Source organism: Barbatula barbatula (assembly GCF_947034865.1).
Source record: "Barbatula barbatula genome assembly, chromosome: 5".
NCBI lineage: Eukaryota > Metazoa > Chordata > Actinopteri > Cypriniformes > Nemacheilidae > Barbatula > Barbatula barbatula.
Genome location: NC_136769.1, coordinates 4,761,499 through 4,784,324, shown reverse-complemented (window position 1 = coordinate 4,784,324; position 22,826 = coordinate 4,761,499). Strand labels below are relative to the sequence as shown.

The 22,826-nt window shown below is 40.6% G+C and overlaps 1 protein-coding gene across 1 annotated transcript in view; it reads left to right on the top strand.

The window, feature by feature from the left end:
* The window catches only part of abca3b (ATP-binding cassette, sub-family A (ABC1), member 3b), a 31,771-nt gene extending 9,106 nt beyond the window's left edge, over positions 1 to 22,665 (top strand). Inside the window, 34 exon segments of the mRNA XM_079456541.1 lie at positions 1,207 to 1,327; positions 3,687 to 3,860; positions 3,969 to 4,150; positions 5,986 to 6,132; positions 6,234 to 6,363; positions 7,265 to 7,419; positions 7,660 to 7,815; positions 7,907 to 8,117; positions 8,206 to 8,356; positions 8,450 to 8,548; positions 8,645 to 8,843; positions 8,983 to 9,292; positions 9,429 to 9,702; positions 10,570 to 10,774; positions 10,852 to 11,071; positions 11,862 to 12,020; positions 12,101 to 12,261; positions 12,344 to 12,478; positions 12,563 to 12,757; positions 12,914 to 13,101; positions 13,186 to 13,356; positions 13,434 to 13,630; positions 13,711 to 13,784; positions 14,607 to 14,724; positions 14,727 to 14,764; positions 18,944 to 19,039; positions 19,137 to 19,299; positions 19,815 to 19,964; positions 20,320 to 20,480; positions 20,959 to 21,138; positions 21,421 to 21,562; positions 21,643 to 21,827; positions 21,914 to 22,055; positions 22,134 to 22,665. Of these exon segments, the coding sequence (XP_079312667.1) occupies positions 1,207 to 1,327; positions 3,687 to 3,860; positions 3,969 to 4,150; positions 5,986 to 6,132; positions 6,234 to 6,363; positions 7,265 to 7,419; positions 7,660 to 7,815; positions 7,907 to 8,117; positions 8,206 to 8,356; positions 8,450 to 8,548; positions 8,645 to 8,843; positions 8,983 to 9,292; positions 9,429 to 9,702; positions 10,570 to 10,774; positions 10,852 to 11,071; positions 11,862 to 12,020; positions 12,101 to 12,261; positions 12,344 to 12,478; positions 12,563 to 12,757; positions 12,914 to 13,101; positions 13,186 to 13,356; positions 13,434 to 13,630; positions 13,711 to 13,784; positions 14,607 to 14,724; positions 14,727 to 14,764; positions 18,944 to 19,039; positions 19,137 to 19,299; positions 19,815 to 19,964; positions 20,320 to 20,480; positions 20,959 to 21,138; positions 21,421 to 21,562; positions 21,643 to 21,827; positions 21,914 to 22,055; positions 22,134 to 22,321 (5,577 nt within the window). The 3' untranslated portion in view covers positions 22,322 to 22,665.
* Positions 22,666 to 22,826: the final 161 nt, after the last annotated feature.

Below are 22,826 nucleotides of genomic sequence, written 5' to 3'. Positions count from 1 at the left end.
AACGATTTTATCCCAATTCCCTCACAGTTACAGTAATCTATACACTTCTAAGTATGTTGAACCTATGAGCGTTGCGTTGCTAATGCTAAGGCTTTGTTCAGTTGTTTATCGGCTCTGGAAGGTGTTTTCAATCTCATTGATGGGTAATCTGGAGTTATAGTTTAAGGAGTTGAGAACCTGTTTTATGAGGATACACTGGAATAATTTTCCTGTTTGTTTCTGTTAATGATTCTTGAATTTCTTTATTCGTCTGCTTTACTAAAACACTAATGTATGGCAAGTGACAAGATATATTTTAGTCGAGATGAGAATGCCATGTTAATAAGAGACCGCTCGAGGGCCGCAATTTAGAAAGTGACTCATGAAGATGTCATAATGAACCAGTTTCATCAGTTATTGTTTTGAGTCTCATATATTTGTAATGTTATTATGTTGTAGTGAAGTCTTGTGAGACATAAATCACTCAATCTCATTGTTCATATAAAAGCTTGTAGAAAAATAATTCTCCTAAAACAAATTATACTAAAAAAAAAGTTTTTACAATAGTATTATTTAGTTTATAATAATGATTTATTTATTGGGCTGTTGGGTCAGGTTGTGCGGGAATGTCTTTGGTGTTCATTTGACTTGTAAAGATAAGTCACGTAAATTAACCTGCAGTTCAATATTTTAAACCGGGGTGGCGCCATAGTTATGGTTGCAACTTATAAAAGCATATTGAAGGCAATAATTGTAATAAGGGCTATTTCACACCAAAAATGATATTCGTCACTAACTATATTAACATCCACAGACGATAACGTCATGTTTATTTAAAATCGAACAGATTTAAAAAATCACTTCGAAAATTATCTCAATTATAATGTTCGAAAGCGAAAGTGTTGACTTCCGATAGACCTCCGCAAAGAATCAGTAACTGTTGAGTAGTTTCAATTTAATTTAATCCAATTAATATACAGAAAAGAAATTAATGTACATTAATATTATTAATATAAAGTAAAATGTTACATTATAACCAAACAGAGTTTGTCCAGGCATCCGATGATACCATCTATAGCTATCACGCTAGGTGTGTATGGGCTTTAATTGGTGGATATCTGATCAATAACTACTTGTTTACATTTAACCATTTAGCAGATGCTTTTATCATTTCCATACAGTATTTATTGTGTCCGCTCAAGCAACATGTGTGTGTGTTTTTGACAGGTGAGTCCTAACGGAGCAGTGTTGACGTACAGTGACCCGACGCTGGTGTTCGTCTTTCTCCTGTTGTTTGCCGTGTCCACCATCAACTTCAGTTTCATGGTCAGCGTGTTCTTCTCCAGAGGTGAGTGCTCGATTTCTCGCTCATCACGAGAAGTGTGAAGACACTTCAATCTGTGTAATGCCCAGAGTTTTTATAGCGCACACACTCCGTGGTTTAATCATGGAGAGGTAGCGGCAGATGAGCGAGAGGTGTGTCAAGGCGACCGGGGCTGTAAATTATCATTCAAACGGCGAGTCATTGCAATCCGTTAAAGGAAAACGCTTTCAATTATCTGAGCTTGACGGGAGACATGCATGCGGGTGGAAGGATGTGAACGCTGTTGGAGAAAAAGATGATTTTTCAGTGTAGGATAAAGAAATTGATCTCACTGGGGGGAAACAGTGAAAATTCAAGATTATATTTGTGTTGCTGTGCATCTATTCACTGGTTCTTAAATGAATTGTCGCTTTGCAGCTGCCGAGGTATTATAAATGGTTGTCAACCTAGCAATGTGTAAAAGTGTTTGCTCCACCCGCAAAAAGCTTTCGAAAATCAGCTGTCTATTGTGTGTAACTTGTTTTGTTTGATCCTTTTGGAAAAAACGTAAATGACCATAAAAGCTTGTTGGTGAGAGCTGGTAAACACCTCAGGGAAACCTTTCCCGTGTGAATTTCGAAGGGCTTTCAGTGAGAAAAGGCTGGTCGCTAGACTATCGTTGTGTTTGATTGGAGCTTGTGTTCATGACAGCCTCGTGTGAGCCAACAGTGAGATTTGGAGACCTGTTCAACGTCTTTAAGACTTTAAGTTCCTTGATGTAGAGTGACAATCAACAGACTTGCCTACACTTTTATGATGGAATTGTTTTGTCCAGTGACGTATTATGGTTATCAATCGAAACATGTTTCATCAAACTCATGCAAACCTATGACAGTGTGCAGCCTGTATTGTTTAATAACGTGTTACTGAGTCATTGTTGGATGCGTGAGATATATGTGAATGAGGTCTGTTATTTTTTCCTCCAGCACAGCAGGGCCACGGCTGTGAGATTGAATCTCTCCGCTCCGACGCCCTTCTTTATTCGAAATACAATAGAGACATTTCCTATCAGGGATTTGTAGAGGCTGAAAATGGACCTTAATCAGCATGTTCTGCTCCGTCAGTCCGTTTAATTCAAACACCAAATGACACATCGTGGAGTTTGAAGATCTCCGCTCGTCTTTTTGTCCCTTCGAGACGTGAATGTTAAAATAGCCCAATGTGTCATTTTCTTTCATTTTCTGCCCAGGGGGCCACTCTATCTCTGCTCTTTTCTCTCTCTCGTGTTCTGTCTTTTGTGGCTGTCTGATGGTGGAAGGTGAGAACAGCCTTGCAGCACATTTGTGTTTTAAGCTCATATCCGGGGTGTGGTGTCCACAGGGGTGGCACCGGGTGGCAGCGGCCACCCTAAAAATTAGCTTTGGCACCTCAGTTGCCTCCCCAGTCGTGACTTGGGTCCTAATGTACAATCAATTTGGGGATTAGGTTTACGGAGAGCGTTGCTTTTGCTCAAAATCACAAATTGCTAACATTCTAATAGAGTCGCGTTTGAGCGGCCTGATCACAGCGTGTACCCTCAGGCAGGAGCGTCATCATAACTACAGCAAAGTCGAAAGAAAAACGCTCTTCTCCAGAGACATGTAGGTGAGAATGTAAATCTCCATGCATGAAATATACCACAACAACATTAGTAGTTAAAACCTGTTTACTATTACAATAAATGCTGGTAATCCGTATGGAACGTGCCCCACTGTTAACCCGCGGATTAACCGCAAGTTTATTTGTCATAGTAAAAGATGCATCTCTACCCCTCTTGGCGAGCAGTATGAAAGCGCATTGTTGCAAAGAATAGCCTATTGCTCTATTTAAATCACTGTGTAAAGCAAGGATAAAGTAGCCTGCTAGTGTTGTGTAGCGTTAACGTGGTTAGCAGCTAATTCGACACACAAATGAAGCTACAAAGTATCTGTACTCTATGTAAACACTCGGCATTTTTATTGTTGGCAAAAACAGGCAAAATTTAAATGAAATTCTCTTTCACCTTTTAATGATCAGAAAAATGATCTAAACCAAACTGTAATGGGGATCAATAATTAGAAATCTATAATATTCCTAATCCTGACCATGCAACTGCGAAAAGGAAGATTTATACATTTACGTATTGCTACCCCTTATTGCACCATTGTCCCCCTTTGCCACCCCATTTATATCTCAGTGGTTTTGTGTTCATACAATAGAAGTCAATGGGGGTTCAATGTTGTTTGGTTACCAGAAAAATGAAACTCCTGGTTTGGAATGACATGAGGGTGACTAAATGAATGAATTTTCATTTTGGGGTGAACTAGTCAATAACTGTCAGGATATATAAAACATCATTAACGATTCCATTATTTCTCTCCTGCAGCGAACGTTGCCGCAGCAGCGGGCGGCTTCATCTACTTCCTCAGTTACCTGCCGTATCTTTACCTGTGGCCCCGCTATGACCTCCTGTCATACGCCCAGAAAGTCTCCGCCTGCCTCATCTCCAATGTGGCCATGGCCATGGGTGCCCAACTGATCGGCATGTTTGAGGGCAAAGGTCAGGGAAAAAACTCATCACATTATCCTTCCGTGCTCTTAAACACTATGTTTCTGCCGTACCGCTTTAAATCAGGAAGTTGACATCCACGTCCCGTGTTCTCCTCAGGGACGGGCATCCAGTGGTCTAACCTGTTTGAGCCGGTGACGGTGGACGATGACTTCTCTATGGCTCAGGTGCTCGGACTGCTTCTGCTAGACGCCGTGATGTACGGCCTGGTGGCCTGGTACGTGGAAGCGGTGTTCCCCGGAGAGTATGGAGTCCCTCAGCCGTGGTATTTCTTCATTCTGGTATGTGTCGCCTGCATATTGGATGGTACACTAGAATGTTGGGTTTTTTCTACCCAGCGTTGGGTCAAAAAATGTACAAACCCAACCATCGGGTTATAAATTAACCTATGTTTGCTTGTTTTAACCCATTGTTGGGTCACATATAAAACAATTGCTGTGTTAATTTAACCCAACTATTGGGTTTGTCCATTTCTGACCCAAAGCTGGGTTGAAATGACCCAACATCTTTTTGTGTGAACATCCCAATATAAAAATGCATTCAGCAGAATGTGTAAAACACAAAAGAAGATATTTTGTCAATAACCAAGGAACACTGAACCCCATTGACTTACAATGTATGAACACAAAACCGCGAGACGTTTCTCATATCTTCTTTTGTGTTTCACAGAAGAAAGAGTCATACAATAGAAGTCAATGGGGATTCGAAGTTGTAATTTTTCAAAATCTGAACAAATGAAACTCTTACAGGTTTTGACCAACATGAGCGAGATTAAATGGCGTCCGGATTTTCATTTTAGGGGGAACTGTGTCTTTAAGGGCACAAATGCATTTTGCAGTTTTCCTAATATTGTCTTAGTAGACATCACGTTGACTTCTCTACCCAGAGGTCGTCTGGGTATGAAACTTTGGTCAAGATTAATTTGATGTTATTTCATGAATTAGCGGAAAGTGACGACTCAAATGCTCGACACAGTAAAAACCCAGAAAGTCTCTCAGCTGACGTTTCCTAACCAAAGACGGGAAGCATTCACTCTCGCCAGGATGTCCATACGCAAGTTTATCTCCTCGCCTTCAGGATTTACTCTAGGGTGTGGAGAGGGAAGGAACAGAGCTATGGTACATACACAAGTCTCATTGTGTTAATGCTTGTGTTCACAGGCGATCTAGACATAAAAACCAGAGTGAAAGTGCAACACAAGCCTTTATGTCACACCCCTCGGCTTATGCCGTCTGGATGTCATGCACTTTTACCTGCGTCACGACACACTTGAACGCAGACTGACATCTTAGAAACACTAAGCTACCTTTTGAGAATGTAAGAATTGAGTTCGTATCTTTTACTGTTATATATACATATTTTAATCAATCATTTTTATATTTCCTGTGCTGTGTGAAGAGTCTTTGGCAATTCAAATTCTTCTCCTCGCTGTGCATTGACAATATAGACACGCGTCCTGTTTCAAGCAGATTGTCAACATCTCCAGTCCATTCAAACTTCTTGATGTTGGAAATGAGATTTTGATTGTTTTAACTATTTCCTCAAAGCCATTTTGTATTTTGTGTAGCTCAACAGAACTATATTGCACATCAGACCAATATCCTTTGGTTTTATCAATCGTGATAAAGGATTATGGGGGTTTGGGCTTTGTGGTACTAATATTTATTCTCCTGTGAAACAAGAAGTCATGACTGGACAACATCATGTTACTAGTCACCTTTGTGTGCTCAAAAAATGTAAATATCAATGGTAATATACTTGGGCGTTTTTTTACTCATAGGAATTTATACGGTTGGCAATAATTGTGACCAGGGTGTATCAGAGAACATTAACTTTGTTTTACATTAATGAAATGTTGGAATATTGTAGATTTTTGAAATAAAAGATCAAAAGGTGAAACAATAGAGATTTACCAATGGTGCTCATATTAGTGGAGGGCAACGTACATAATAAGTGCATCATCCGTATATATCTTGAATGGTGTAATATATTAACGTTGTTTCTAATCGTGTTTATGGAGCATCTTCTTCTTTTCGTACAAACATCACACTGTAGTCAAAGGCTGAATATGTTTTATGTTGGTCTAATATCTGGCCTCCTGGTCTGCCCACCACAGTTGTCGTACTGGTGCAGTAGTCCTCGTGTGGCCTTTCTGAAAGCGAAAGAGGAGGGGGAAGATGCCGAGAAGGCTCTGAAGGACGAGTTCATCGAGGAAGAGCCAGCTGGACTGGTGTCAGGGGTCAAAATCAAACATTTGACAAAGGTACAGCAGGAACTAGATTTAACATTGTGTTTCAGCGAATACCTTAAGCACGAGGTCTGTGTGATGACGACGTGGATAACGTGTGGATCCTCGTGTCACAGGTGTTCAGAGTGGGCAATAAGGACAAAGAGGCAGTGAGAGACCTAACGCTGAACATGTACGAAGGTCAGATCACAGTCCTGCTGGGTCATAACGGAGCTGGAAAGACCACCACACTGTCTATGCTGACAGGTAAGAGTTATATGGCCATCTCTGTCCGAAACACAATATTGCAGGTTACTTGTTTTCTTTATGTGGGTTGAAGTCAACATTTGCTTTGAAATTGTACCCAACAAAATAAAAAATGATTCAATTATAAATCATTACACTGCAAATAACTAAAAAATATATTCTCATGCTTAGTATTTTCTGGCTTGTTTTCCATTTGTTATTTTAGTAGTTGGTTTTGCTCTTATTGCTCTTTAGCAATAAGGCTATGTTTGATTTAGTTTGATTTAAGTGTGTTTTTAAGAGAGTCATGTTGTCTTTAATGTTTATTGATATGTACTGGGTTTCATAAAACAAAATATAAAAGATTGATCGTAGTTTTGCCTAATTGATGATAAACTCCTTAATCCTCAGCAATTTACAAAATATTGTTTTTAGATTCGCAGACTGTATAAAGCTAAAGCGGCATGTCAATCAATGATAACAATGGTTGATACCTTCTTTCCCTCTGTTAAAGTCCCTGTGAACCACAAGTTGCCATCGTTTTTACTTCCATATTTGTGAAAAAAGGGGCGTTGCTTGTGTTCCTACACTGCGATTTCATTGGATGTATAAAAACAGCCATCGCTTTTTTAAATGAAACTGACAGACAGTTGATGGGGAGGAGTTAACGGAGGCTCCGCCCAAGCCGTCTAACGTGTCATTAAATGTCATTTAAGATGGATAGTCATTAGAGGGCAGAAGTGTATTTTCAGATTTTAACTGAAGATAATGAAGGCACATGCATTTTAAAAAGAGAAGAAACCCACATTGATAAACTATTTACAAAAAATGCTCCAATATTTCATGTAAAAATAGGAATTGTAATTTTTTATTTCACTGGGACTTAAATAGCTGTTGTTTTTCTTTCTTTCTTTCCTCTCAGGTCTGTTCCCGCCCAGCAGCGGCCGTGCATACATTAACGGTTATGATATATGTCAGGACATGATTCTGATCCGTCGCAGTCTGGGTTTGTGTCCGCAGCACGACGTTCTTTTTGACAATCTCACCGTCCGAGAACATCTGCTCTTTTACACGCAGGTAAACACTCGAGGGTCCCACTTAGTCTCTGTTTACTTCAAAAGACTTGAAGTTATGTACGGGAGTTATGCTTTTGTTTTATTTTTTCATTTATTTGCAATTCATTTGCTGTCCAAATCTCTTCTCAAACATTTCTAAGACACAAACATTCGTCCCAAACAACTGAATGTGAGATGTTTCTTAGAATGCAGCGTTTTGACAAATCCCCAACTAATTGTCGTTGATTTCTTCGTCTTTCAGCTAAAGGGTTTCCCTCACCAAAAGATCCCGGACGAGGTTGAGCGCATCATCCGCGTTCTTAATCTGGAAGACAAGCGGGATGCCCGGTCCAAGACCCTCTCGGGAGGAATGAAGAGAAAGCTTTCCATCGGGATCGCTCTCATCGGAGACTCTAAGGTCGGTTCGCACAAACCGTGTTCGTTTAAAGATAAACAGCGCCCTCGCATGCTTTAACACCACACACACGCTTTTTTTTACCGCCTGTTAGGTAGTGATGCTGGACGAGCCCACCTCGGGTATGGACCCCTCGGCCCGACGGGCCACCTGGGACCTGCTGCAGGGCGAGAAGCGCAGCCGTACCATCCTGCTCACCACGCACTTCATGGACGAAGCCGATCTGCTCGGAGACCGGATTGCCATCATGGCCGGCGGAGAACTGCAGTGCTGCGGCTCGCCACTCTTTCTTAAAAACAAATACGGTGAGATTGTGTTTATTCACTCGTTTCCTGCGGTTGTGCGTTGTGGTCCCAAGACAGATGTTAATGTTTCTTCTGTAACTTCTGACAGGTGCCGGTTATCACATGGTGATCGTCAAAGACGCATTTTGCAACGTTTCGGAGATCACACGTCTGGTCCACATGTATGTTCCCAATGCCACACTAGAGAGCTGTGCCGGAGCTGAGCTGTCCTACATCCTGCCTAAAGAGAGCACCTGCCGGTAAGAGACAGTCAGAAGACCTCATGCATCACTTCTCAAAAGTTTAACGTGGTTATTGATGTTATGCCGTTTGGCTTTGGAATGTCTCGGCAGGTTTGAGCTGCTGTTCGCCGAGCTGGAGATGAACCGAGAGGAGTTGGGGATCGCCAGCTATGGAGCGTCCGTCACCACCATGGAGGAAGTTTTTCTGAGGTATTCAGACACAAATTTTAGAAAATGCATTCCTAATGCAATGAGAAGGCCATTAGTTTTATGACGTTTGTGTGTGTGTGTCTGTGTGTATCTCAGGGTCGGCAAGCTCGTGGACTCTAGTTTAGACATTCAGGCCATTCAGCTTCCTGCTCTTCAGTATCAGCATGAGCGCAGGTCACATGACTGGACGACGGATGACTCCAGCAGTGTAAGCGGTATGACCGACGTGACGGATTTTACAGACAGCGGCACTTTAATTTCAGAAGACTGCTCCAACATCAAACTCAACACAGGGGTGAGGAGCTGCTTCAGACCCTTTTTACCTCCAACTTTGCCAAAAAAACTGATATAATATAGTCCAAATTTTTCTCGTCATGGAAAAAAAAAAACAATAAGGCATCTCGCCACTTTTTTCTGCATCTTGTTATTCTCAGGCCCGACTCTACCTGCAGCAGTTCTACGCAATGTTCCTGAAGAGGGCGCTGTACAGCTGGAGGAACTGGAAAGTGATGGTGGCTCAGTTTTTGGTGCCGCTCATTTTCATCGTGTTGGCGCTGGTGGTAGCCCGAACTCTTCCCGGGGGCCATAGCACCTCGCAGCTCCGCCTGTCGCTGTCCCAGTACGGCCCTACACACGTGCCCGTGGCTCTCAATGCAGACGCCGGCCCGCTGGCCCAAGCCCTGGCTGAAGTCTACATCGCACAGCTGGCGTCCCAGAACGCCATAGCCGCCACTAATATAACAGGTAACGCTGGTATATAAAACACGTCTTTTACACATTTAGTTTTTTCAGTTCTTCCATTTGAACATTTTGGCAATAAATCGCTACGTGTATCTGCCTTAACTTAATCATACATTTTCTTTCTTCTTTCTGTCTTCAGATTTTTCAGATTATGTGCTGTATAATGCTGTGAGAGAGGGCGGCGCTTTCAACGAACGCTGTGTCGTGGGTGCTGCTCTGGGGAAAAAATCAAAGAGTCACACAGAGATGACCGGATACTTCAACAATCAGGGCTATCACACCCCAGCCACGGCCCTCATGCTGGTGGACAACGCTCTTTACAAACTGCTGGCAGGACCCAACGCCTCCATCCAGACCGGAAATTTTCCAATGCCCCGTAACATGTCCGAAAGCGCCCAGAGCCAGCTGTCAGAGTGAGTCACGTCACCATTTACTTTCTAGCATTCCTTTTATATTACATTTATTTAATTATATTACACTTATTTTATTACATTCCGTTGTATTTTTTATAATACATTAATTTTATTCAACTTTATTTCATCATGCTAAATTTCACTTTATTTCACTTTATTGAATTCAAAAATATTTTATTTCTTTGCACTTCTTTTCTTATATTCCACTCTGTTTTATTATATTACATTTCTTTTATTCCCTTTTATTTCACTTTATTTAGTCAAATTAAATTAATTTCATTTCATTATGTTAGATTTTTTGTTCTACTCTATTTCATTATATTTAATGTATGTTCTTCCACTTTATTTCATTATATAATTGTTTTTATTTCACTTTATTTCATTATATTACATTTCATTTATTAAATTTAATTTCGTTATGCATGTCTTTTTTATTTCACTTTATTTTATATATAAACTTGTTTTTATTTCACTTTATTTTGTTATATTACATTTCTTTTCTTCCACTCTATTTCATTTATTATTTTGTTTATTCTGTTTAGTTTCATTAGATTTCATGTTTATACCCTTCATCTTAAATATATAGTTTTATATATATATATAGTTTTTTATTTCTTGTATTTGATTATCTGTGCTATCTACGGTTATACTTTTTGCAAGATGTATACTAAATTTAATAAATCAAATGTAATATAACAAAATAAAGTGAAATAAAAACATGTTTATATATCAAATAAAGTGAAATAAAAAAGACATGCATAATGAAAACTGTGTATGTGACACATGCAAATCTTCAAACTTGGAAAGGAAAGACTTGAATCCGTTGAGATTATCGGGTTTATTCTTTCTCTTGATTTTTCTCCGTAGGGGTCAGACAGGTTTCGCCATCGCTATAAACCTCATGTACGGTATGGCGTCTTTAGCAAGCACCTTCGCTCTGCTCCTGGTGTCGGAGCGCTCCGTGAAGTCCAAACACGTGCAGCGGGTCAGCGGGGTCTACCTCTCTAACTTCTGGTTCTCCGCTCTGCTCTGGGATCTCATCAACTTCCTGTTGCCCTGTCTGCTCATGCTGGTGAGCGTCAATCTGCCCTCACGACTCGATTTCATATTGATGTGTTGTTCTGAGTTTTTGTGGTCTCTGTTCCTCAGGTCGTGTTCCGAGCGTTTTCCGTGGAAGCGTTTGTGGCAGAAAACCACCTGGTGGATGTTCTGCTGTTGTTGCTGTTGTATGGATGGGCCGTGATTCCTCTCATGTATCTGCTCAGCTTTCTGTTCTCCTCGGCCGCCACCGCTTACACGCGCCTCACCATCTTCAACATCATCAGCGGCACGGCCACGTTCCTCGCCGTCGTCATCATGACCATACCCGGTGAGACTTCCTCGTTTGCAATGAGGTTTTTTATTGAATTGTATCTCTTTGTTTGTATATAATTGACTGCCAGCGATGTTTAGTTTAGATCTCATTTTGGAACCAAACTCTTCACATTAATATCACTCAAACTGCAGTTGGTTTGTTTTGATTTAAGACATAATAACTCAAAAAATACAGCTAACACAATAAAAACATGATAACATAATAAAAAACATGTTTTATTTTTATTTAAAAAAGGAATTATCAAATTTTTGATGCAAACTCTTCACATATACAGTATATGTATTATAAAAGCTTTTAACAAATTCTGTTGTCGTAATATGTCTTGTTTGCAAACAAACCAAATCTTCCTTAAGGTTTACTTATGGGGCATTTCGCTTAAATTTTCATGGTAATTTCAGTTAAAAAATGTATGTGCTGTTGACATTGTTATGTGTATTTGTTTATTTTTTATATAGCTATATACATATGATATTTTTTCGAGCTTGAGCCTTCTCGACCAATCACGTGCCTCGCATGTGGTTATGTAAACGCTCGGGATGTTTTTTGAAAACAGCGTTTACTCCGTAGGACTACAATGTAAAGCAGATGAACTTAAAAAAAAGAGGTCAAGTCTAAACACGACCTTAGGTTGTCTATATCTTATACACTTTTGCAAAGATTATAAAAGCTTGTGTTTCCACTTGTTTGTGCTAAAAGATGTAAAACCATATTTACAAAACAGATTGGATCCCTTGGCTTTTACCTGCTTTTGTTAACGCAGTATCATCTTTCTATCCTCTCTCAGATCTTCATCTGCAAGATCTCTCTCGCATCCTGGATAAAGTCTTCCTGCTTCTCCCAAACTACTGCCTGGGAATGTCCTTCTGCCAGTTCTACCAGAACTACGAGGTCCTCACGTTCTGCACCTCCAGCACGATGGCGGAGTACGTCTGCAAGTATTACAGTGAGTATCCGTCTAAGAAAAACACGGAGCTTTCCCAATACGTCCACGCTCTTAACGTTTCTTTTGCCGTTCGTGTGCAGATGTTACATTTCAAGTGAACTACTTCTCCATGGAGGAGCCCGGTGTGGGACGCTTCCTGGTGGCCATGTCGCTGCAGGGCGTGGTCTTCATCGGCCTGCTCCTCCTCATGGAGCTCCAGTGCATCCAAACCCTCCTGAACCTCTGCAGGGTACGCAAGAAGGTAAGCCAGGAATTCAAAAAGGATGGATGTTGCGTAATGGTTCGGGATTGGATGCTTACGATCATGGCGGTGTGATCGTCAGGTCATGCTGCTGTCAGAAGAGGCTCTTCAGTGTGAGGACAGAGACGTGGCTGAGGAGAGGAAGAGAGTTTTGGAGTGTCAGCCGGTGGTCGAGTCCATGGTGGGCAGCCCGCTCATCCTGCAGGAGCTCTGCAAGGTATGTGATGCGTTTCGGTTGCTCTTGAATTATTTGGCCGTCTCCCAACTTTGTTTTGTTGACATGCACTCCTGTGGCGATCAGGTGTACTCAGGTGGGCCGTCGTTGTTGGCAGTGGACCGCTTATCCCTGGCTGTCGGGAAGGGCGAGTGTTTCGGTTTGCTGGGGTTTAACGGTGCGGGGAAGACCACGACGTTCAAAATGCTGACCGGAGATGAAAGCATAACGTCAGGAGATGCCTTCATCGATGGTTACAGCATCCTCCGAGACGTGAAAAAGGTTCAGATTTTATTATCCGATGTCAACTTTTATAGATATTGAGTCTAGAGTTTTATTCGTAGGCATTACAAGCTTACAGCATTCTGCCAGTCACAGAAACGTAACTTTAAATTTAGTCAACTCTAAAATTATGTCTACTCTGTGTTTTGTCCACAGGTTCAACAGAGGATCGGCTACTGTCCTCAGTTTGACGCGGTGTTGGATCACATGACGGGACGGGAGACCCTAAGCATGTACGCCAGACTGAGGGGCATTCCGGAGAAGTACGTGTCCGCCTGCGTCGAAAACGTCCTGCGCTCGCTGCTGCTCGAACCTCACGCTGACAAACTAGTCCGCAGCTACAGGCATGAATGATCCATCATATCCAACTTTTAGTCCGTCTGTTATGTCTCTGTTTACTTAACGTTTGTTTGTGTTCCTCTGGATAGCGGTGGTAACAAGAGAAAGTTGAGCGCAGGCATCGCTCTGATCGGAGCGCCGCCTGTGATCTTTCTGGACGAGCCGTCGACAGGCATGGACCCCGTGGCCAGACGCCTGCTGTGGGACGCGATAACACGCACCCGAGAGTCCGGAAAAGCCATCATTATAACCTCACACAGGTCAGTCACGCACGTCCTGCTATTTGTATAAACCCTCGGAGCTCTAAAAAACATGAAAATTTTCTCTCTCTCTGTAGTATGGAGGAATGCGAGGCGTTGTGCACACGGCTGGCCGTCATGGTAAACGGGCAGTTCAAGTGTCTGGGCAGCCCGCAGCATCTGAAGAGTAAATTTGGAAGCGGTTACACGCTGTTGGCAAAGGTTCACATGGAGGGAGATTTAGGAGAAATGGACCTTCAGCTCTTTAAAGACTTTGTTCAAAACACCTTTCCGGGTACGTGATCAACGGTCTGTATTGTTGTTTGTTGCGGAGCGGGTCAGAGTTCATAACCTCTCGTCTTACGACTCTTACAGGAAGTTTACTGAAGGACGAACATCAGGGAATGGTTCACTACCACTTAACTGATAAAAGCCTCAGCTGGGCACAGGTACGTCTCATGTCAATCATTCTGATGGCTCTGACCGACACAGCGCACCGCTTAGTTCAGATTTATAAACACTTTGAGACCAAAAATGTTTGAGATGACATTAACATTCTAAATCAACTTATAACAATATGGAGGAAAACAATATGGACATTTTGTAAATTTCCTACACGAAATATATAAAAACTTTATTTTTGTGATTGGATGGTCTACCGCGCCTCCGATTAACAACTCAATATTTACATTTTGGAGCTTTTGGATTGTGTAAAAATCTCAATTTCTTAAAATTGACCCAAAAGACCGGTTTTGTTGTCCAGGGTCACATATGGCCAAAGAATTATGGTTGCGTTTGTCTTCTGATTTATTGTACGTACGTTTATTTTAGGCTGAGTTTAGTATATGTTTTAAGTATTTGATGCAAATCAATGTCATGCTTATTTCAAGGAGTTTTTTATAACCTGCAACAAACTCAAACATACCAGTTTTGTAAAGCCTACAAGTTTTACGTTTGATGGCATACTTGAAAATGAAATTGAGCTTCTAGTAGAGATATTTAATAACGTTATTGTGTATTATTGCTTCTTAATTCACAGAAATCCTACAGTTTTGTCACATCCGTAATGTGTGTTTATTTCACTTTTTGGAAAAAACAAACAACATTTTCTGATGTCTAGAGTCTATGAATAAGGGTTTTGTGAAAATATAAACGGATGGTTCTATATATTGGTAGTTAATACACGCTCTGAGGATTCATATTTCAAGTTTTGAGTGAAAAACACACACGCCCAACGCTGGAATTGTCCTAACATGTCTTTGTTCTGTAAGGTGTTTGGGGTTCTGGAAACGGCCAAAGAGAAGTATCGTATCGAGGATTACTGCGTCAGTCAGATCTCTCTGGAGCAGGTGTTTCTCAGCTTCGCTCAGTTTCAGCATTGCTCTGACGACCGCTGGAAATGACACGCTCCTTCAGATCATCTTCCCCTGTTGAATAGGAGGTACCGCCTGGGCTAACTGACTCTCGGTGGAGTCACACCACAGGACGACGCTCAGGTCTTCTCGCATACACTCATATATATATATATATATAACCCGATCAGATTCAACACTCCCAGACTCGAGCACTGTGTCACACGGACGGGACCACTAACATCAGATCTCGGTCGGCGGCTGAATTCTGGGCTTGTTTGAACACCGTCAGAAATGGTGCATCTCACATCCTCTCTTTGAGTTCATTTTCCTCTCGGCCTGAATGGAAAGGACGTGTTGTGACATGTCTACGGAGCGCACCTGTGTACGAATGTTGTGATATTTATGAATGTCTTCATTTGGTTTGTTGTTCTCCGTTTGCTGTTGACTGTTGTCTTGATGGTACGTGCGCTTGGCTCTTAAACTACTTAAACACTGAAGGGTGGAAGGCTGTCTTGATATGGGACGTCCGGACCGAGAATGAGAAATCAAATTCGCAAAAATGCTGCATCTTCGGGCTTCGCAATGTTAAAGAATGATACATTTACAGAGAATAACCTACTGAATAGAAAGTTTTATAGATGAGCGTTATTTAGTTTATAGAATTTATATTTCAGTGAAAATATAGAAATGCTTTCAAGTGAATAACGTTTTCCATCTAAGACGTTGTAAGGCGTTCTGCCAACATTTCTTACCGTGATTTGTGTGTGTTTTTATAAATGTGTATATGTAGAAATGCCTAATGCTTCCACACAGATTTGACTGTTTTTGAAATGCTTGTTATTCCACAGTTGACCACTAGGAAGACCACTTGTGTTTTCATTAAACCAAATGTCTCTTTTGATATACTAAATGACCACTCGTGCGTGCGACTATAACCTGTCGTGAAGCAAAAACCACTATATTTCCATGCGTTTTATTAACGCATGCTTTTTGTTGCTGTCGACGCTGACACGGTCGCGCCTCTGGGTGTGAACTCGCGTCTGTCAAATCTGATATTCGCTTGCACTACTAGTGTGGACCAATTCGTTCGCCCTCAGAAAGATCCATGAAAAAGATGTGAAGAATTGCAAAGCAAGGGGTTGACGTTAGATAATTTCCTAACTAATTAGAGCGAGGGACTTTAACTTCTTTGTGAAATCACTACAAAACATGTTCAAATGTTCTGACGCCGTCCTTTATTTGTTCCCGGATGAAACGCTGCTATGCTCATTTCTTACGTGCATCGAAACGTTTTTACATGTTTTCGTCAAACGTGGCCTTGTCGTTACAATGATCTAGGGTTAAGTTACGTGGCTTCATTTACAACCAGAATACGAATCGACTACAAGTGTACAATGCAGACTGTCTATGCTTCTTTCCGTCCAGATTCACTTTCGTTGAATGTATTTTCCTAGCAGACGGGACACTCGGGCTTTTTCGTCACCGTAACGCTGACTTTCGGCAAAACTGGCGTAATACAGTAGAGCTTCAGAGGTGACGTGACCACGGATTGTTGATTTTCTATGATTTTTTTCATGAATTGGTCTGTTTGTAATAGGTTTTGCACTCTGGCTGTTGTGTCCAAACTGCTTGTTATGAAACTGAAATATTGCATTTTGAAGTGGGAGAGGAGGAACTTGAAAATGCTAACGGCAATGTTGATTTAAAATGGTAATGTATACCATAACTTAAAAAGGGAATTGTAATCCTGTGTACGTATCACTAAATTAACCATGTGTAAAATGTAAGTATTGATATTTCTGTTTTTATTAAATCTGCCTTATGCAAAGGATTTGTGGTATGATGTCGTTTTTATTTTTGTGTAGATTGGTTAAATGCCAAAGATAAACCATCCGTTCACTATATTTTAAAGTAAGGGTTGAGGATTTCATTCTGTCATTTTTATACAAAATAAACACACGAAGATATCTGGAAGATTGTCAAATCTCACTCGCCATCGACTCCCATAGTATGTTTTTCCCTGTAGTGTGGCAGTAAATGGTGGGTGAGATCTGACGTTCTTCCAAATTTATATTTCAAGTTTCGACTGAAAATGTCACATCCATGATGCTGGAATTGCTCAAGCTGCACGTCGTCTTTCGATCTCTTGTATTGTGATGATAAGTGGTTGTATGGAGTCAGTTCATATCATTTACATTTATGCATTGAGCAGACTCTTTTATAACTTACATTGCACCGTACTATACGTTTGTTTCTGACTATGTGCAATCCCCTGGGATCGGACCCATTATCCCGTTGTATGCCATGCTGTAACCACTGAGCCAGAGGAAAGGTATCATCTATAGACTAACCACATGTGTAGATCAACACATCAACAAAAGACATGATCCACTAGATGTACATTGTAGATTGACATGCACATGTAGATTGCGCAATATTGGGTTTGTTCTAGCTTGTATGACATCTATTGCAGGTCATCACACAGATTCACGTTTGGCACATTTGGCCGACCTAAAACTTGTATCGTGACTATTAAGATTGAATCAAGGTAAACCTTGGGCTAGTTATCAGTGAATAAGATCAAGTTTTTATAGTTTCTATTCCGTTTTATCATCACCATTTATCACAAGGAGATAATAATTGACTGTGTTTATAGACAGATCTGTCCCGAGCGTTGCTGAATGGAAGATTCCAGTCGTAACTTGCCAACCCAACATGGTACCAAATTCATATTTGACATAAGTCCTTTGCATTATACATTACAATTCTAAACTTGCCGAAATGCAACCATGCATCTAATATTTATTCAAGATCACATTTCTTATCAACGACAAGTGATTTCGGAAACGCAAGCATGGGTTGATTCAAGGATAAATGGTCGACTTCTTGTTCCCATCGGAACAGACCTGCTTTTATGGAAACTGTAATGTACTGACCATGTTTTTGGACAAATTGCGCCATGGCTTTATTACATCGACCATGTTTTTTAATTTGTTTCAACTGTGTTAAAACCATTGATAATCGTAACGGGTGTGACCCATCTTTACGTTTGCGACTCAGCAGTTGAAAAAAATGCATGACACACAGGTTTTAAATGTCAAGCCTTCGAAGAGATGCGTTATAGCTTCTGGCAGACAAACATTACATAATCACAACTGTCAAAGGGATGCACTGTGTTAGAGTTCATGACATGACAATTGTGCTGTAAATGCGTTTACAGAGAGCTGTACTAAAGCTCAAATTGAAGGACAACTATACACCTGGAATAATGGCGTGTCATATCTCGTGTAGTGTGTATAAGGTCACCCTGGCTAAAAGTTAAAGAAAGAAAATGTGCGCCTGAGTTCACAGCCTGGAGCCTGGCCAATACTGGAAATCCGGATCGAACTGAATCACCGAATGAGAGTTATTATAAGTAAACAGTAATGTGTGTTTTACAGTGATTTAGGTAAACTTCTTTTGGACGCAACAACAACAAATCAAACAGCTGCGTTAAATGTCTATATTTGACTATGAAAAATAACCCAAGTTAAAGCAATTATGTGTTTTAATTCAAATTAAAAACATGGATCTTTTTTTAAAGCCGTACAAACCGGCTGTGATGTACCACGTACCAAAACCTTCATTAAGTCAACAAGCATGGTTCGATAAATCATGTCCATCGTTTCTTATGCCCTTTTCACCAGTTTAAATATTCATCCAAACGTATGCCAAGCTCAAGGTTTTGGGAGGTAAGAGGTTATTGCAGTTTTCATTTGGACAAAGGTTACCTGAGATTTGTGTGTCACAGTTCAAGCGTCCCCATCTAGTAACCTTTATTAAGTTAATATACACACACGAAACCTTTCAATCACTTACATGCAGTTATATGCGGACAAAGCGTTTTATTTTTCTAGCTTTGGCATAGATCGTGAGATTTTGATCTTGAACAAAACAAAGAAGTTTAATCATTCGTCAAAGGGTGTCGTATAATCTATATGCTGACACGGACGTACCAGCCCTCTGTTCTCATGGTTTCTTTGTTTAGGAGATCACCTCCCATTAGATTCTTCTAGTGTGACTCTAGTCCCTCCCTCTCCTGTAAAGTCTATAAATGTGTGAATGCAGAAGCGAGTCGTACAGTACTGCATGCGTTCAGGTTGAAAATGTCTGTGGTGGAATCCCTTCTACAGCTTCTCAGCACCAGTACAATACTGGGTGCTTTGGTGTTGTTACTGGTTGTATATCTGCTGTCTTCTGGTCCTAAATCTCAGAAAGAAGGAAAAGAACCACCGGGACCCAAACCGCTTCCGCTGCTGGGGAACCTGCTGACCCTTGACCTTGAAAGACCTTTTGATACGCTCTGTGAGGTGAGACTTTGACACAGACATCGCAACACTAACGGAATAAATGACACATGGGCATTTCAACATGAATCAAGAATATTTCTACTGTTTTCATCTCCAGCTGTCCAAAACCTACGGAAACGTGTTCCAGGTGTTTTTCGGCCCCAGTAAAGTTGTGGTCTTGGCTGGATACCAAACGGTTAAAGAGGCGCTTGTGAACCGAGCCGAAGATTTTGGAGACCGAGATATTCCTCCCGCTTTTAGATTATTGGGTGAAGGACATGGTAAGAAGAATCTGTACTATAGACCGTTTCATCTTGACAACATAAACAAACGTTACTGCGCATGCACACTTTTGTGACCTCGACTGAACTTCCAGTACACATTCACAAACAATTGAGCGCCTGTAGATTCTTTCTAAGCTAAAGAAACCGAGAAGCGTTACTTGGCTAAACTTGTCTCTCCAATATTTTATATTTAGACTCATGTCAATGTCCCATTTAGATGTCTAGGACCCATTTAACAAATCCTTTATTTAATTAAATGAACATACAACTAAATTCTGTAAAAAACTATAATAAGTAAAATAATTATACAAATTAATAGTAACATTAATTAAATAGTTATATTATTGGACACTAGCCAAAAAACTAACCGGAAGTTTACGCACGGGTCAGGCACGCACGTGCATAAATGGTTTAACATTCGAAGGCTATTTTCAATAAAAACTGTTTATGCTGAATATGAATGGCCGTGTGAAAATGATCAATGAAGTGTTGTGGTCACGTGGTTTGTCCAGGGATCATTTTTGCCAATGGAGAGAGCTGGAAAGAGATGAGACGCTTCGCCCTCACCAACCTGCGTGACTTTGGGATGGGCAAGAGAGGAAGTGAAGACAAAATCATAGAGGAAATTCAGTATCTGAAAGAAGAGTTCATGAAGTTTGAAGGTACTGAGATACACACCATCTTCAGTCTTTCCCTGCTGAAAAAACCCCAATAGAAACCAGCACAGAAATTCTATGGATTTCCATTAAAAAGCCATAAATATGAATCATTAGCTTTTTTGATTTTTTGTAGTATACTTTGGGTGTTATTCCTATAGGATTTAATAGAGTTCTATTGGTTCCCACCTGCCGGATAACATCCCACCAATAAAATCCATCACATGCCAGTAGACGCCATTAAAAACCTATACATTACAACCAGTACAGTTCCCATTTTAAACTTTTAACTCTATTGATTTTGGGGCAGGGTTCAGATTTTTTTAAAAGCAGGATTTAGAGAGTTTGCTTGTTTTTACAGGGAAAGCCTTTGATACGACTCAACCTGTGAACTACGCCGTATCAAACATCATCTCATCTATTGTGTACGGCAGCAGATTTGAATACACAGATCCTCAATTCAACGAAATGGTCAACAGGGCAAATGAGAACATGCGGATTGGTGGATCAGCTTCTATGCGGGTATGCATATCTGGTTTATATGTTATGTTAAGTGCTTATGTCAACATATGAACATATTTCCTTTAGGGGGATTTTTCTTACATTGCATCGTGCCGTTTTAAGTTTAAGTGCATTATAATAAGACATGCAAGGTGATTTACGATTTTCACTTTCTTCAAAAAACATAATTCATTTCTAATTGACCGTCAACGTTGTGTTAAACTAATTTAACAATTGCTTATTTCTTTTAATGCAAACTCATTGGAATGCAAATCAAATTTAGGTTTTAAATTAAATATTATTTTATACAGATCTGTTGAAAGTATACAAAGTAGAGCGGGCTATGTAGTGCAAGAACCGACTATTCGTTTCATTATCTTTGTATTTTTTTAAAGGGGTCAGAAAAGACATGTACTGCAATAAAATCCTACACACATGCATTTCTCTCACATTTCTGCCATTCACGTTCTTTGTCTTTCCTCTGATTGTTTACTTGTAGATTTTTAACACATTTCCTTGGTTGGGCCCGTTCCTGACCAGCAAAAGGACTGTCCTGAGAAACGCTCTAATAAACAGAGCGGAAATAACTAAATTGACGTCGAAGTTGCTGGAGACTCTGAATCCGGACGACAGCAGAGGGTTTATCGACTCCTTCCTCATCCGCAAACAAAGCGATGAGGTATAGAAAATACAGGTGTAAGATGTGTTGAGCATATGGAAATAACGGCTTTCAGTGCTCGGGCCCCATTATTTTTCTCAAGATCATTACTTTTAAGGCATGTTCGGATTCCCCGCATGGTATATTCCTTTCAAAGTTGATCTACTTTGCAGTTTTTTCTTAGAGCCACATAGCGATGGTGCCGTATTGCTTATCCCTTTATTTGTGCTTGCAGCTATATTTGAGTGTCGTAGCCTCTTTTTATAGAGTAAAAACTATAACGGGGGTTTTTGCATGTGTCAGAAATCCGGCAAGAAGGACTCATATTTCCACGAGGAGAACCTGTTTACATCTGTGATGAATCTGTTTGTAGCTGGCACGGACACCACAGGAACAACATTGCGATGGGGTTTGATGATAATGGCCAAATATCCTCATATCCAAGGTAAAAGCACGGCACCGCATAACCTTTTTGACTCATCCAACTTTTTGATGAAAACTATTGTTTTGATTTTATTTATGCAGATCGAGTACAGGAGGAGATTGACCGGGTGATCGGTGGTCGTCAGCCGACGGTGGACGACAGAAAGAATCTGCCGTACACAGATGCTGTGATCCATGAAACCCAGAGACTGGCCAATATAGTGCCCATGAGTCTCCCTCACACAACCAGCCGTGATGTTCACTTTAATGGATATTTCATTAAGAAGGTCAGTCGCAATAAGAACGAGTCATCCAGCAAAAAGCTCATGTAGACATTCATCGGCCTTTAATTTGATGTTTTGTGTATTTCTAGGGTACCACGGTGTTTCCTCTGTTGACGTCTGTATTAAAGGATGAAAGCGTTTGGGAGAAACCGCACAGTTTTTACCCAGAAAACTTCCTGGATGAGAAGGGACAGTTTGTTAAGAAAGATGCTTTCATGCCCTTTTCTGCAGGTACTTTCACATCCAGACATCAGATGTTGTGCATACAAGAACGTGTGAATTAGACCAATCTCTCTCTCTCTCTCACAGGACGGCGGATATGTCTCGGAGAGAGTTTGGCCAGGATGGAGCTCTTTCTGTTCTTCACGTCTCTACTTCAGAGCTTCCGCTTCACTCCTCCACCCGGAGTGTCTGGAGATGATCTGAGCCTTAAAGGAATCGTTGGAATCACATTGAATCCGTCCCCGCACATGCTGTGTGCCATCAAACGCTCGTGATCTAAAACAATGTTGTCCGTACACTCAGGCAAGAACATAAAACATTTAATCTGGTTCACATAGAGGATGGGATCATTTAAACGGTAATTTCAGAGCTAATGCCCAAAATGTAAATATGTAAAAAACAGCAAGAAATCACATGTTTCAGTTTGGATTATGTTTGTTCAGATATTTTGGATGCTGTAATTGTAATTCTAAAGATTCGAATGATCAATGAATCAAATCACAGATTTTTTGTAGCATTTTTTCAGCGGTTTGTGAATTTGTAATATAAATGCCTTTTTCAGATTTTTGTCCTGCCAGATGACCGCAAATAAACTACAACTCTATAAATACTGACTTTATTACACAGGCCATGTTTTGTCTGGCAGAATCTATGCTTAAACATATAAATATGATTATGTATTATTTATAAAAAAATTAAATAAACATGCATGGCTCTCCAGATCACCTGAATTTATAACAACCTGCTTTGTGTTGAAAGAAGTGGACACGTACGCCCGCT